Here is a 14,396-nt window from a genome sequence, read left to right as displayed (position 1 = left end):
TCAACAGGTCTCACCTCTTCTACTCTTGAACAGAGCTTATGTCATGGATCAGAAAACCCTCTTCGGCAACGCCTTCAACACTAAAAATGGTGGCGGTCCAGGCGACAGTGTATCATTTATGGAAGCAGAGGAATAACAGTCTACACAATGGAGTCTGTCTACCTCCTCAGACCGTCGTCAGGTTCATTGATCGCGAGGTCCGAAACGTAATCACAAGAAGAAGGGGAAAAAAGCGCTTTGAAGGTCTTATGGTTCGATGGCTCTCTTAATCTTCTCTTGATCATTTGTTTCCCAATTATGTATCCCCTTGTTTTTTTTATCTTTTTTTGCCAAGGTAATATCTTGCGGTTATCTTGTATATCTGAACCTTCTCATATTTATATGATATTTACATTCCTGGCAAAAAAATATTCGTATATTATAGTTTGAACATTTCGTCAAAAACATTAGTATATAAACGATGTGGCCACTTTCAGATCAGAGATGCGCTCATACGCACGTCATTAGTGCCATTTCCTTTTATTGGCAACAAGATATTGACATTGACATAGGTTATGCAGGGCCTTGTAAATAGGATCAAATAATACAGCTATCAAAGGAAAAAGCTTTCACATGCAGGGTGTGCGTTATGTAATATGAAATAATTTTGAGACTTTAATAGTCGTAGAGATGGTGATGTATGCAACTTGGTACGGTTGCACACGATGATACCAACTCGATAACAAACGATTATAGTTTTAGGATTTCTTTTGTTTGATTTCTCCCAGTCGTTTGGCTGGTGATACTCTTATGATCATCAACATTATGACAAAAAAAAAAAAAAAACGATTATAGTTGCTATGCTAGAAGAAGAATATTCAGTTTTTTTGGATATCCGATCAGACATAGCAAAGCATGAGGGTTCTTGTTTCCACTTTCATGATGGAAGAATTAAATTTACCGTCTTGACAGCTTGTCCTTCACTCAGTATTATTCGATATTTCAACCCAATATATCTCATAATTAGTTCTTTTTCCATCTTGCATGGTGAGTCTAAATACTTGTGTTAACGTACCAAATTATCATACTATCGATCATTTCGTTGTAACAAAAAAATAAGTAATGATAGCATCTTAGAGATGAAGTTCATTAGATTTTAATTATTATCAGTTGACCCACACGAATGCTTTGTCCTGGTCTTACACTATCAAACCATAAACTTTATATAGTCATTCAAAGGAGGTATAAATCAGAATCACCAAGCTGATAAGTATTATATTAAAAAACAGATGGTTTTTTGTACAATATATACAAACATATAAATTAAACAAACGAAAAACAGAAATGAGAAATTCCTACCAAAATAACGATGAAAACAACATTCATCAGCATTTCTTATTGAGATCCCCAAGAAAACCAAAATATAAAATCATATATTGTAGTATATATCAATTTGTGTTTGGAAATTGAGTTAATTAGTTGGTGGTGGTGCATCTGTTGCCACTGCACTAGCTTTAGCTTGCTCAGCATCATGAATAAGCTTCACGATCTCATCTTTTTTTAAGACCATAGCTTGAATCTTTTCTTCAATCTTCTGAAGTTTCATCTTCAACTTCTCTGGATCTTTCTTATCTTCAGGGTTCTTCTCTTTCTTCGTCTTCTTATCTTTCTTCTTGCTCTTCTTCTCTTGATCTTCACCTTCTTCTCCTCCACCTTTTTTATCGTCCTCGTTCTTATCCTTCTTATCTTTATCCTTCTTCTTCTCCTTCTTATCTGCCTTCTCAGCCTTGTTGTGTTCCTCTTCTTTATCACCATGATTCTTCTTGACTTCTTTCTCTTCTGTTTCTCCCATTATTCTTTATGAAACTTGGGTTTGATTTTGTTTACTCTTAGATAGTGCTTAAAAACGTATTCTTACATATTTCTTGTGGAACCAAGAATCACCCTTTTATTACATATCGATGCTCAGCTAATTTTAGACATGATAACCACATCCGTAGACATTTACTTCAATAACGAGAATTATGGATTCTCGTAAGCTTCCAAGTTTTTCTATCTTTAGATTTTTGGATTTGAGGGAATGATGAATCCTTTAAGCTCATCCATCCATAGAGAGTTCCAACCTCATTTAGTTTTCACAACGCTACGATTCTCTGAGACCATTGGTGGTTTTTATAGATATGAAATGCATTTCGCTAAAATATTAATCTGAAAGATGTTTATTATTGTCTTTCTCGAAATAATATCAATATTTTATTAAACACAAATAACAAGGAAAACATTAAAAATTCATATGAACGTACATAACTAGTGATACATTTTAGTTTTTAATCATATGCATACACTTACTCGTCCTTTGAATTGTAAGATGTACCATGTCTCTTGTCAAAAACAGCTTTGAAAGACTCGCGCTCTGCTCTTAGCTGATCTTGGAAGATTCCTCTTACCTTTGCTTTTCCAATTGCATCAGCGAGTGCACGGCTCTCTGCTTCCGATAGCGGATTCGATTTCTGCGTTAATCCATGACAAAGAACTTAATATGCTGTGAAACACAAAGTGAGTGTGTATATATATATAAGAAGAAAAAGAACACAGCCATATTTGTTTTGCTTACCAAGTTATATCCTGATCCGGGACCTATCACTAAAGAAGGCATGTTCATATTCCTTGCACCAATTGAAAACCCTGCATCTCCTCCCTATCCCGCATAAATGATTGCATGTATGAGCCAGAGATTTTTCAAAAAGATAAACATCCTTTTAAACCTAACAGATCTTCTAGAAGCGAAATGTACGAAGCAAAGATGTGTATGTTTATACCTTATCACCCCACCAAACAGTTTTACCTTTCGTCAAGCGTTCTTGGCTTGACTTGGAAAGTGATTTTGAGTTTCTTCTTGTACTTTGAGATTTCTCTGTTTCATCGTCTTCCTCCACATTTGACCATTTACTTTTACTTAGTTCTTTTACTTCTGCATGGGAGCTGGGTTCTTCTTCCCATTTCCTCTCGTTTATGTAAGACACTGAGAAAATACCAGAGTAGAAAGACTCAGCTAAGTCTTTTCGGTTTGTCTTGGTGAAAAGTTAAGAAGGCAGAGGCAGCATTCAAAGTTTACCTTCTGTTGCACCCTTTCTTTCTGACTGGGTGTGGTTATCGGATTTTCTTTCTGGCAGTGCAAAGTCATCTTCCATGTCCATGTCCACCTGGAGCAATTGTAAGAGAAGTTACGAGGAATATCATATAATGACGGTCAAAACAAGGGAATTTGTAATATACTTGTCAACTAAAGGACAGAGAGGTATATAAAAAACTTATTCTATTACCTCCTCTATTCCACTCTCCTTAAGGTCATCCCATCGCTTCAAAGACTATCACAGAAAAAGAAAATTATGAGATATTGTATTACAGAAAAAAATAAGACTAGTATTGTTTAGAGTCCCCATATATGCTGCATGAAGCTAATCTTATGATCAGCTTTCTTCAGATCGCCGCAAAATAATACATGGGCATTATTTTGGCATCGTCATCCCATTTATCAAGACGGAAGGTCAATGTTGGAAAGAAAAGATTGGCATTAGAACCTTGATATCCAGTTGCATGTACAACGATGGAGCTTCTTCCCACCGTTCTGCCATCTGCTGTACTTGATCCAGTGTGATACCATGTACGTTTCTTGCTGCGCATCCCTGTAATTATGTTTGAAACCGCTTAGCACAACAAGATATGTGAGAGATTCTATTAAGATTTGATATGTAGTATATCGAGAACTCACAGTTGGGTCCTTGTATGTTGCTTCCAATATGTAAGCCTCATATCCAGATCTCTGCAGTAAAAAAAAAAGAATGTCAAGGAACGTCATATAGTACGATTAAGATAAAAGATTTCATTTTCTATTATGACGGCGAACATGTTTTAGTCGAACTCTTTATAAACAGTACAAGAAAGTAATAATCCAAGGTTCAACATTTACAACAAGCATCCAAATATCCAATCATACACATAAAACAAGACATCATCTACATTTATGGTAGATAATGTGAGGCCACTGGTCGCTGTGCAAAAGCGAAGCAAAGGAAGATTTAATCAAACTGTATTTCAGAAAAGAAAAATAAAGATGATGTGAACTCTCGCATTTCAAAGGAAATCTTATCAATTTATTTTCGCGTAATCAAAGACCAGCCAAAAAACGATGGAGCACAGCGGCAAAATGACAAAAAGAGGAAGAGAAGTACTGCCACAAGCAAACAGTAAAACTATCCATTTATAAACAAACGGAAACTGACACAGTCCAGGGTGTCTTGGTCACTAAATGCAGATACGAAAAATATTGCAACCTCAAGCAAAGTTGATCGCGTGATGTTTAGCAAACAACATGAAGCAATCAGAAAATGACCAACAACTCCAACTTGCAGGTGAAATGCCACTATAAATAGTACATACAGACACTAACAAAACTAATTGCTCTCATCTTATAAAAGATGGATAAGCAATGATAAAGGAGGAATGGCTTGTTTCCTTTATTTCAGCTAAAGAGGATGTAAGACTGCAACCGATATACAGGGGTAATCATGGAGAACGGAAAACTGTTTTCAACAAGCATAGTGAAGAAGCTGAGAAAAGAAGACTCGTTATGCTAATTCTAAGGTTTAAATGATGTCAGAAACGTCAACTTACTAAAAAGTAAAGACATTAAATAAGAACAATATCAGACATGAAATTATCTAGGCACTTGAAAAATCAAGGATAAGTGGATAACTAAGCACTTAAGAAGCTAGCACAAATCATTATGAGTCTTCTATAAAATTCCGCAAACAAAATCCAATCTCCACAAGGTAATACAGTAAGAAGTGAGTATATACCTTTGCTGTTGCCCAAAACTGAGCAAAATCAGGTACCCGCAGATTACGGTCATCCACTAATATGAGCGACATATACCATCAAGAAACGGTCAATTCCAGAAAATAAACTGCATCCGTGGTTAGCAAAATGAAAGTAGTGCTTGGACAGTGCACCACTCAGTTCCCAGCTAAACTAATGAATATCCCTAAATAAAGATCTTAAATATATACTACTCCCTAGTCCCTATGCCATGAGAAATAAGAGGGCTGGGAAGGATATTAAGTTCTTTAATCTATGAAACTAAAGAAACCATATAAGACGAAATGCTTTCTCAAAAATAATAGTAGCTATCATGTCAACATCATCAAACCAAAAGAGAAAAATGTGATCAGGTCACAGATACCTATTACCTTTTGCACTCAAAACTGATATTCATACATTCTAGTAAGCTGTTACGGGGAAAATCCTTACCGATCACAAAGCTGAAAGCCCCATCTTCAAGAGTCTTCTTAAAAGCTTTCAGCATGCTTGAACGATACGCCTGAAAATTCAAGTGTGCCAAGAAACTTAGCAAAAGAAAAGTATCTATCGTGGTTGATAGTCATTTTTCATTTATCTCAAGATACCTCTTCCATCTCAGGTTCGTAGCAGTATTCCATGACCTTCTTTACAATAGGTCTCTTGCTTCTACCAGAGTTTGAAGAAGCCGAATCACTCTCCTCAACCTTGTAGAGTGACAAAGCAACACAAATATTAGAATATTCCGATGGTCAGGGGTAAAAATTCAATTCTTTAAAGAACGTCTTAAGAACCTTGTCAACTTCAGTCATGAAGTAATCATCCATAGAATGGATTCGTGGAGCACTACCGCCATTTTCTACCTCGATGTCACGCAACAACTTGGCTAAATAACTCTTCCCACTACCTGAATATATATACAAATGAATTTATTATTCAGAAACACCTACACGTAAACACAAACACCTTTCCAAATCATGCAAATGCCAAAAACAAGTGAAGAATTATATCACTTATCTCAGCATGCACGGATAAAGAAGAATGATCTAGTATTTCAAAAGCGTGTAAAAAGGAGAAACAAAGAAGCAAGATTCTACGCTAGAAACTAAATATCATTAACAAGTTCACGCTAAAAGCAAAGAGAAGGCTCGGAAAACAACCTGGTAGTCCTCGGAGGATAATTACAAAATGATCAGGACGTGTGGATCGATGAGGAGGCTTCAGCAAATAAGACACATCAATCACTTTAGACTGAGTTGGTGCTAAAGAAGGCTACCAAACAATAACATATCATAAGTACAGAGAAACAAACAAGATATTTAGAGGTAACAAAGAAAAGTAGCATTACCGAAGCGTTTGGCATCTGAGGATACGATGCAGACGGAGGGGCCATCGCAGACGAAGTAGCAAACATGGAAGAAGGATGAGATGGAGGCAAAGGCGGTGGTGGCGAAGCAGGAAGCGGAGGCTGACCATTAGGACCACCGAAATAGCCTCCGTACGGCGGCGGAGGAGGAGCTACACCGTTAAATTGACCTCCATTCCTATACTGATGATTCATCTCAACACTGGAAACATCTAGGTTTCCCGGATACGGCGCGGCGGTTAAACCGTAACCATGATCCCTTACCATCTTCAACCGCCGCTCGTTCTCCCAGGAGATCTGATAACCAGGAGAACCGCCTCCGATCGCATCAATCCGAGCTCTCTTATAGCTCCGATCAGCTTCCCTGTCGCAATCAGCAGCACCACGATGATCAGAAACCGGCCTCCATTGATTTCCGTGGTGACCTTGCCACGGCCTTGGATCACCGAGCGGATAGTGATTTTGCGGTCGAGCCGGCGGTCCCGCGAACGAGTCGAACCCAGGACGTGGCGGATTGAAGTGAGGAGGGAAGTTAGGGTTGTGCGGGAAAGAAGAGGGTTGGCAGAAAGGGAAGTGCGGCGCCGTGCAAACGGGGCACATGTTTGGCTGTGTTGGTCCTTGACGCCATTGATGATAGTTGTGGAAGTTATTATCCATTCTGGATTAATTTTAAGGTAACCAGAGGAACACTAAATCTAAATTAGGGTTTACGTTGATGAAATTGATTGAGAGTCGCGGAACAGAGGAAGGGAGAAGGTGAGAACTTGGAACTGTAGCTTCAACTTTGTGATCTGAATAACCAACTTTTGAAGTGACGACGAATCATATTGAACAGTATGGAATAGAGCGGCCCAAAAATAAGAAGATGCATCGGTCAGGCCTATTTTTACTAATACGAGAAAGCCCAGGCCCAACTACAAGTTGGAGTTGCTTTAGATTTCAGTATCATTTTTAAAACTATTGATAATTGTTGGGGTCAAAATCAGTCACGACGGAATCAATGTCTGAAAGTCCGTAAAAATCGGCATGAACGTTTTTACGAAAAATAAATCTTAGAAAAAGATTTATTTTTACGAAGAATCTTGCGGAGAAAGACTCGAACAAGGTTCCGCGTAGCAACCAGCGCAAAAGCTGGTCCCTACGTAGCGACCGAGCTCTCCCCGAAGCTCGGTCGCTACGTAGCGACCAAGCACGTACACGGCTCAGTAGCTACGTTGCGACCGAGCTTTCTTAAAAATCGATACGACACGAATCCATGCATTCTCGTCTACTCTTTAATGCTATCTCCCGAAGACCGTAGCCAACCCATTTCAAGTTTCTCGTCATTTGAAGTCATCAATCGAAATTTACGATAAAAATCGCGGAAAGTTCGTTTTTATCGAAAGAAGCCGTAATAAACGTTTCGAGTCAAACAACGGCCCAAAGAGACCTAAGACGTGACTCGAAACCCACTTACGATTTCTTAACCAAAAGCCCATTAACTGTAGGACGGTTTATGCTTGGTTCGCAAGGAAAGATAAATGTCAATTTTTCGCGGATAAGTACGAAGTATTCGAAGATAATTAGAAAAATCGGGAAAACGGAATATCTCCATTTTTAAGTTATGACGGCTTAAGGGCAGAAGAGGAAAAAGCGTAAACCGACCTAGGAGCGAGTATATAAAGGAGTCCTAGGCGAGAGGCACTGGAGGACTTTTTCGGGGAGAAAACTTAGCATTTAGAGCATTTAGGCAACTTTCCGTTTTTTGTTATTTCGAGCTGCGACTCAACTAGGTTTTGCAGTCTTAGATTGTTAAAACTAGGAATCTCGCCGAGAGCTCTCATAGCTGAGGCTTCTACCTTGTTGTAACGCTCATACGCAAATTCGGAATAAGACACCTTTCGCTCTTTATTACGATTTCTTATTTTTCTCGTCTTTATCTCGTGTTTTGATTGCTTGACGTGTGGTTTAGCAGATATCCGAGACCTCTGGGAAATTAGGATTTTCCTAACTTTCCTTATTTAAACGGAAATCGAGAATGCGAATTTCGGTTCCCACAGTTTGGCGCTAGAAGGAGGGGGGGGGGAGGGGTACGGATCAATCTAACTCTCAGCCACTTGATAAAAACAATGTCTGGAAACACAAAAGACAAAATCACAGTTTGCAACAACGCTGGTAAGACAACCTCAGCCGCCACTGCGCCTATGGCCAACGATTACGCAAACACCATAGTGCCTAAAAAAAAATCGAAAAAAAACCTAGACGCGACTTTTCGCCAACAGGAAGTGCTACGAAACGAGCTTGCGATTTCTCTGTCTAAACATAAAGGAAATTGAGAAATTTTATCAAATCCCGTAAGTTTGGCTCATTTCCGAGCTAAACAAGTTTCAATGCGTAAGAGTTTTACCAAAACACGTTTTCCGAAAAGGTTTTGGAAGGGTAAAACTTGTTCTCCCAAAAACCGCAGAAAACCCCTAGGTTAATCGCGGAAAAAGGAAGCACAGCAAATCGATTACACAGCTCGGTCACTACGTAGCGATCGAGCTCTAGCCAAGCTCGGTCGCTATGAGCACGCACAAGGCTCGGTCGCTATGAGCACGCACAAGGCTCGGTCGCTACGTAGCGACCGAGAAAGCACACAGCTCGGTCGCTACGTAGTGACCGAGCACGCACACAGCTCGGCCGCTACGTAGCGACTGAGCACACATACAGCTCGATCGCTATGTAGCGACCGAGCACGCACACAGCTCGGTCGCTACGTAGCGACCGAGCACGCACACGGCTCGCTACGTAGCGACCTGCAAGGCCTCAGAAAGGTCCTCCTTTGCTTTCTCGTTTGAATCCTCATCGAAACGCTTTTCGTTTCATCTCAATTGGAGTTTCCGTTGAGATTTTACGACGAAAACAAGTAGGACTCTTCTTGGCTTGCTTCCACTCGCTACGTAGCGACCTGTCAGACCTTCACTCGCTACATAGCGACCTGTCAGGCCTCATAAAGGTCCTCCTTTAGGTTCTATTTTGAATCCTCATCGAAACGCTTTTCGTTTCATCTCAATCGGAGTTTCTGCTGAGATTTTACGACGAAAACAAGTAGGACTCTTCTTTGCTTGCTTCCACTCGCTATGTAGCGACCTGTCAGACCTTCACTCGCTACATAGCGACCTGTAAGGCCTCAGAAAGGTCATCCTTTAGGTTCTCTTTTGAATCCTCAATGAAACGCTTTTCGTTTCGTCTCAATCGGAGTTTCCGTTGAGATTTTACGACGAAAACAAGTAGGACTCTTCTTGGCTTGCTTCCACTCGCTACGTAGCGACCTGTCAGACCTTCACTCGCTACATAGCGACCTGTCAGGCCTTAGAAAGGTCCTCCTTTGGGTTTTCCTTTGAATCCTCATCGAAACGCTTTTCGTTTCGTCTCAATCGGAGTTTCCGTTGAGATTTTACGACGAAAATAAGTAGGACTCTTCTTGGCTTGCTTCCACTCGCTACGTAGCAACCTGTCAGACCTTCACTCGCTACATAGAGACCTGTCAGGCCTCAGAAAGGTCCTCTTTTAGGTTCTCTTTTGAATCCTCATCGAAACGTTTTTCGTTTCGTCTCAATCGAGGTTTCCGTTGAGATTTTACGACAAAAACAAGTAAGACAAGTCTAAACTCCTTCGCTTGCTCCTACTCGCCCTTACCTCCATCTTTGTGTTCTCCTTCAAATCTCGATCGAAACGTCTCTTGTTTCGTCTGGATTGGAGTTACCATAGAAACTTTACGATAAAAAAAACCTGCAAAGACTTGTTTTCTCGCTTGGATTCAGATTAATCGTATAAAATGGCAACAGTTAACTTAACACCTTAGCTGCCTCAACTATTCGATTACGTTGAACCTTTTTATAAAAATTGACGTCGTATCTAAGGAGAAGATAACAGCCAAGTTCAGAAGATAAATGTAAGGTTTAAAGGAAAAAGACCAATATCGAAAATGGAGAACATACACGAGAAGAGGAAGGGAAAATAAGCAAGCAAAACTGAGAAGAGACAAAACAGCGTCTTCGAGAAAACTAAGGTATTTCCGACTTGAAATATTTGAAATCAGACTTGGAATTTTCGTAGGAAATTACTAAGAAATAAAAACGCCTTTGAGACTGCCATAGAACTTCAGGGAACGAAAAACCTAGGTGTTTAGTCTAGCGAACTAAGTCTTAGGCGATTTTTCTTGTCTCGATATATCATTCCATAACTGTTCAGCCAGATCTTGTAAACCGATCTAAACTCTCTGAAAATCGAGAAACGATCGCCACGCATATCAAGCTTGCTTCCTAAAGAGAGAAAAAACGAGAGACATGAACGTCGTCTTAAAACCGATTCGTTTCTAGAAATTTTCTCAGAACCGACATATTCCAAGTCGTCAAAGTGGAAACAAACCAAATCATAGTCCAAGCGTCGTCTTTAAATCGTCTAGGATTATTGCTCATTTCAAACCTTAGAAGAAGAAACGTACACAACCCTTCAAAGTATCGGTTCAATTGTTTTCTTTCGTAAAAAAAAAGGGGGAGTAGGTACGTATACTATACTCGTATACTCCCAAACTTTAAAAACCTTTGCAAATAGTCAAGAAAACGATTTTGTCAAAGAAAATTGTCTCAAATAGGCAAACGACAATCTAAAATTCATCTAAATGCTAGCAACATATCGAGACGATCATGAAGATAAATCTCAAAGACTGCGTACAAAAAAAAATACCAATATCAAACTGAAACTCGACGATTAGTCAAAGTATTGAAGCCCTTTCCAATTTTAGAAAGTCAGTTTCGTTTAAAAATTTCTACGAGAAATCTTCAATCACCAAAGCATTTCTTTCAGTTTCCGTTGTACCAAGTTAGTCACGAAAAAGCATCGAAAACATTTGTGACGAAGAAAACTCGAGAATAGATGTAGCATCGTGAACAAAAGATGGTTTCCTCCCGATGGTGGTTATATCCACCTCTGGTCGACCAATTCGTTCCAGAAACGAGTGTGTCATGAGAATCCTTTCATAAAACCTATGAAAAAGGTTCTGCGACTAGATCGTAATGAAATAAACTTCGGTAACACTCCATGAGTAACTCCAAGCAACTCTCACCTAGGATCGAAATCACAGCAGAAACGTTTCTCGTGAAACCCACAGAAACAAAGCTACTTTAACATATGTTTACATATCACCGATCTACAACCTTCGTAAAACCGGTCCCCGTTACTTACGCGAAAAATCCTTCGTACAATCAGACCAAGCCTTACGAAGAAACCTTCTAAAGTTAACATAACATGCTTTATGAAGAACCACGCGGCTCGCTGGCTTCTTCTTTTCTTTTCCCTCGGTCACATCCGAGATGGCAGTCGTCCAGCCACTGACTCCACACTGGTTATGTAGCAAACCTCTTGGGCTTCGTCTTCCTCAAGCAAAAAAGATTTGATTTTCATAAGACTATAGGCCACATTGTACGAAATATTCGTCGTATAACTGAAACCTAGAGCGGAGAATAGTTTTCTACGACTATCAGCCATATTAGCATGGATAACCCCGGAAAACTTGGCCTATCAATCTCAACAAGCTCTCTTTGGCCCTCGGTCAATTACGCCTTCCACTAAAGGTCGAAACCAATATTTGCCATCCCCTTTAAGGACGATCGTAAACTAACATGACCTTAAATGTTAAAGTACCATGGTCTAATCCATGACCTACAACATCCTTGGCTATCTGAGTGAACACATCCCTCACGCCAAGCCAAACTATTTGAGAAACCATAGCTCCATCACTTAACGGCTAAACGACAATCTACGATTTGTCTAAAAACGTCGTGTGACTATTAAGAGAATAATTATCGTTTAGCCTATAGTCGGAAGTCATATGATAAATCCTTCGTAACGAAACTCAGTCCTAACAACCGAATGGTTAAAGGAAGATCTAAACTTTTCAAAAATTGACCGAGTTCAATACGCTCCACAATTCACTTTAAGCCCGCAACGTTTTACCCATAATACGCGGCATGTAAGGAAAAATTCGTAACAAAGCTTCTAGAAATGTAAGAAACATCCTCAAAATTGCACGAAATAGATCTCGGAAAGCCAACACTTCACAAAGAACTATGAAGGAAAACACTTCTTCCCATGAAAAAATTTACGCGACACCTCAGTCCTAATTCCTCGATCGCAAATCAAATTATTAGCATCCAAACAGGAACAACAATTTTGGCTGCGAACATCCGTAGTCAAACAAGAACGTTTCTCAAACGCAGGGCTAAGACTAAACCCTTGCAACATCGCAAAACATCTTCAAGCCCGCAAACATTTCAAGCACGAAACGCGGCATACAAAAGAATAACAAATCTTCAGCCTCGCGAGGCGTCATAGACGCCTGAAGATTTGTTCTTCGACGAAATTTCCTTCCTCGATAAAAATACTTTCTTGGAAGACCAGACAGTCATACGCACTAACATCTTCTCAAAACATATCCTTCGCGAAGACTCGAAACGGTAATTTTTACCATTAAGTTTGTTGTTGATCACAACGAACTCTTAACGTCCTAAACAGACTTAGCCATCTCGTGGAGATGACTCTCGTACATCCGACACAAGGATAATAGCGTTATAAAAGAAACCCAAAATTTTTGGTCAGCACTTCCAGGAGGCTTAAAAATTGTCCTTGGAGAGATGCTCGGTTCCAACCATACAAGTCGTATAAGCCGAGAACCTACCGCGGACTTTAAATCGGTATGGAATCATGATGAAACTGAAACAGGATACGTAAATCGAATTAGTCATTGCACCCTCTAAAACCAGGGGTAAACCTAGGTCTTGCCCTAAACCCAGCGCACTGGTCTCTAACATCTCTAGGCATAGTATCAAAAACCTTGATACGAGATCCCAAAATTTATCTATTTGCCAATATTCGAGCGTCTTCAGAAATCCCGCAAGATTTACACACTGCGGAAAACTCTCGAAACAGATCACGGATATAACAGTTCACACAGAGTTTGATTACGAGATGACAACTCGTAATCTTCCTTCTACACCCATATAAAATGCCATCGGCATCAACACGCCTGATAACCGCTACATGAAAACTAGACCGTAAAGGTTTCGCTGGAAAACAAGTCATAAGAACCTTAACTCCAAGACGAACTACGAAAGGCTTGATCCCTTCAACAAGGGTACGTAGGCAGCCGTCATAAGTCGCAGCCCCAATCTTATCGCGTTCTACTCTTAGAAGAGCGAGAAGATCACTTACCATGAACCTTTTCGACCATTAATTCCGCCTAACTTGCCAAGCCACTCGCTAAAACCTCGCGCTAGAAGCTCATGGTTCTAACGAGCTGGGGGGCTAAATGTTGGGGTCAAAATCGGTCACGACGGAATCAATGTCTGAAAGTCCGTAAAAATAGGCATGAACGTTTTTACGAAAAATAAATCTTAGAAAAAGATTTATTTTTACGAAGAATCTTGCGGAGAAAGACTCGAACAAGGTTGCCGCGTAGCAACCAGCGCAAAAGTTGGTCGCTACGTAGCGACTGAGCTCTCCCCGAAGCTCGGTCGCTACGAAGCGACCAAGCACGTACACGGCTCGGTCGCTATGTAGCGACCGAGCTCTCACCAAAGCTCGGTCACTACGTAGCGACCGAGCTCTCCCCGAAGCTCGGTCGCTGCGTAGCGATCGAGCACGTAGCTCTCACCGAAGCTCGGTCGCTACGTAGCGATCGAGCATGTAGCTCTCACCAAAGCTTGGTCGCTACGTAGCGACCGAGCACATACACGGATCGGTCGCTCTCTCACCGAAGCTCGGTCGCTACGTAGCGACCGAGCACGTACACGGCTCGATCGCTCTCTCACCGAAGCTCTCTCACCGAAGCTCGGTCGCCCGAAGCTCGGTCACTACGTAGCACGTACACGGCTCGGTCGCTACGTAGCGACCGAGCTTCGGTGAGAGCTCGGTCAGGCCTATTTTTACTAATACGAGAAGGCCCAGGCCCAACTACAAGTTGGAGTTGCTTTAGATTTCAGTATCATTTTTAAAACTATTGATAATTGTTGGGGTCAAAATCGGTCACGACGGAATCAATGTCTGAAAGTCCGTAAAAATCGGCATGAACGTTTTTACGAAAAATAAATCTTAGAAAAAGATTTATTTTTACGAAGAATCTTGCGGAGAAATACTCGAACAAGGTTGCCGCGTAGCAACCACACAAAAGCTG

The 14,396-nt window shown here is 40.5% G+C and overlaps 2 protein-coding genes across 5 annotated transcripts; both read right to left on the bottom strand.

Moving 5' to 3' along the window:
* Positions 1 to 1,228: 1,228 nt before the first annotated feature.
* LOC106424880 (protein PXR1-like) lies at positions 1,229 to 1,916 on the bottom strand. Its single transcript, XM_013865623.3, has one exon. It carries the CDS (start codon positions 1,829 to 1,831, stop codon positions 1,451 to 1,453), a length of 381 nt encoding a protein of 126 aa, XP_013721077.1. The 5' UTR covers positions 1,832 to 1,916; the 3' UTR covers positions 1,229 to 1,450.
* Positions 1,917 to 2,182: 266 nt separating this feature from the next.
* On the bottom strand, positions 2,183 to 7,023 carry LOC106424904. 4 transcript variants are annotated; one of them, XM_048750733.1, is made up of 13 exons: positions 6,185 to 7,019; positions 5,997 to 6,108; positions 5,631 to 5,743; positions 5,445 to 5,543; positions 5,290 to 5,359; positions 4,839 to 4,894; positions 3,752 to 3,802; positions 3,561 to 3,665; positions 3,303 to 3,347; positions 3,095 to 3,182; positions 2,825 to 3,001; positions 2,594 to 2,677; positions 2,183 to 2,489 (listed from the first exon to the last, which is right to left on the bottom strand). In XM_048750733.1, exons 1-12 carry the CDS (start codon positions 6,857 to 6,859, stop codon positions 2,598 to 2,600), a joined length of 1,671 nt encoding a protein of 556 aa, XP_048606690.1. In that variant the 5' UTR covers positions 6,860 to 7,019; the 3' UTR covers positions 2,183 to 2,489; positions 2,594 to 2,597. The 4 variants fall into 4 exon arrangements, 3 of the variants coding, with proteins under 3 accessions (XP_048606690.1, XP_013721103.3, XP_048606689.1); XM_013865649.3 differs by having other exon boundaries at positions 2,799 to 3,001; positions 6,185 to 7,017; XM_048750732.1 differs by having other exon boundaries at positions 2,799 to 3,001; positions 5,997 to 6,054; positions 6,185 to 7,017.
* Between the last annotated feature and the right edge of the window lie 7,373 nt (positions 7,024 to 14,396).

Source organism: Brassica napus, chromosome C3 (assembly GCF_020379485.1).
Source record: "Brassica napus cultivar Da-Ae chromosome C3, Da-Ae, whole genome shotgun sequence".
NCBI classification, from domain to species: domain Eukaryota; kingdom Viridiplantae; phylum Streptophyta; class Magnoliopsida; order Brassicales; family Brassicaceae; genus Brassica; species Brassica napus.
Note: the sequence above shows the minus strand (reverse complement) of the source record. Positions and strands in the feature narration are given on the sequence as shown.

Coding starts and splice junctions, on each gene's coding strand:
- LOC106424880 (XM_013865623.3), bottom strand. CDS start 1,831: ATGGGAGAAACAGAAGAGAAAGAAGTCAAGAAGAATCATGGTGATAAA.
- LOC106424904 (XM_013865649.3), bottom strand. CDS start 6,859: ATGGATAATAACTTCCACAACTATCATCAATGGCGTCAAGGACCAACA. Junction 5,360..5,444: donor ACGAACCTGAGATGGAAGAG/GTATCTTGAGAT, acceptor TTGAATTTTCAG/GCGTATCGTTCAAGCATGCT. Junction 2,490..2,593: donor CCGGATCAGGATATAACTTG/GTAAGCAAAACA, acceptor GGATTAACGCAG/AAATCGAATCCGCTATCGGA.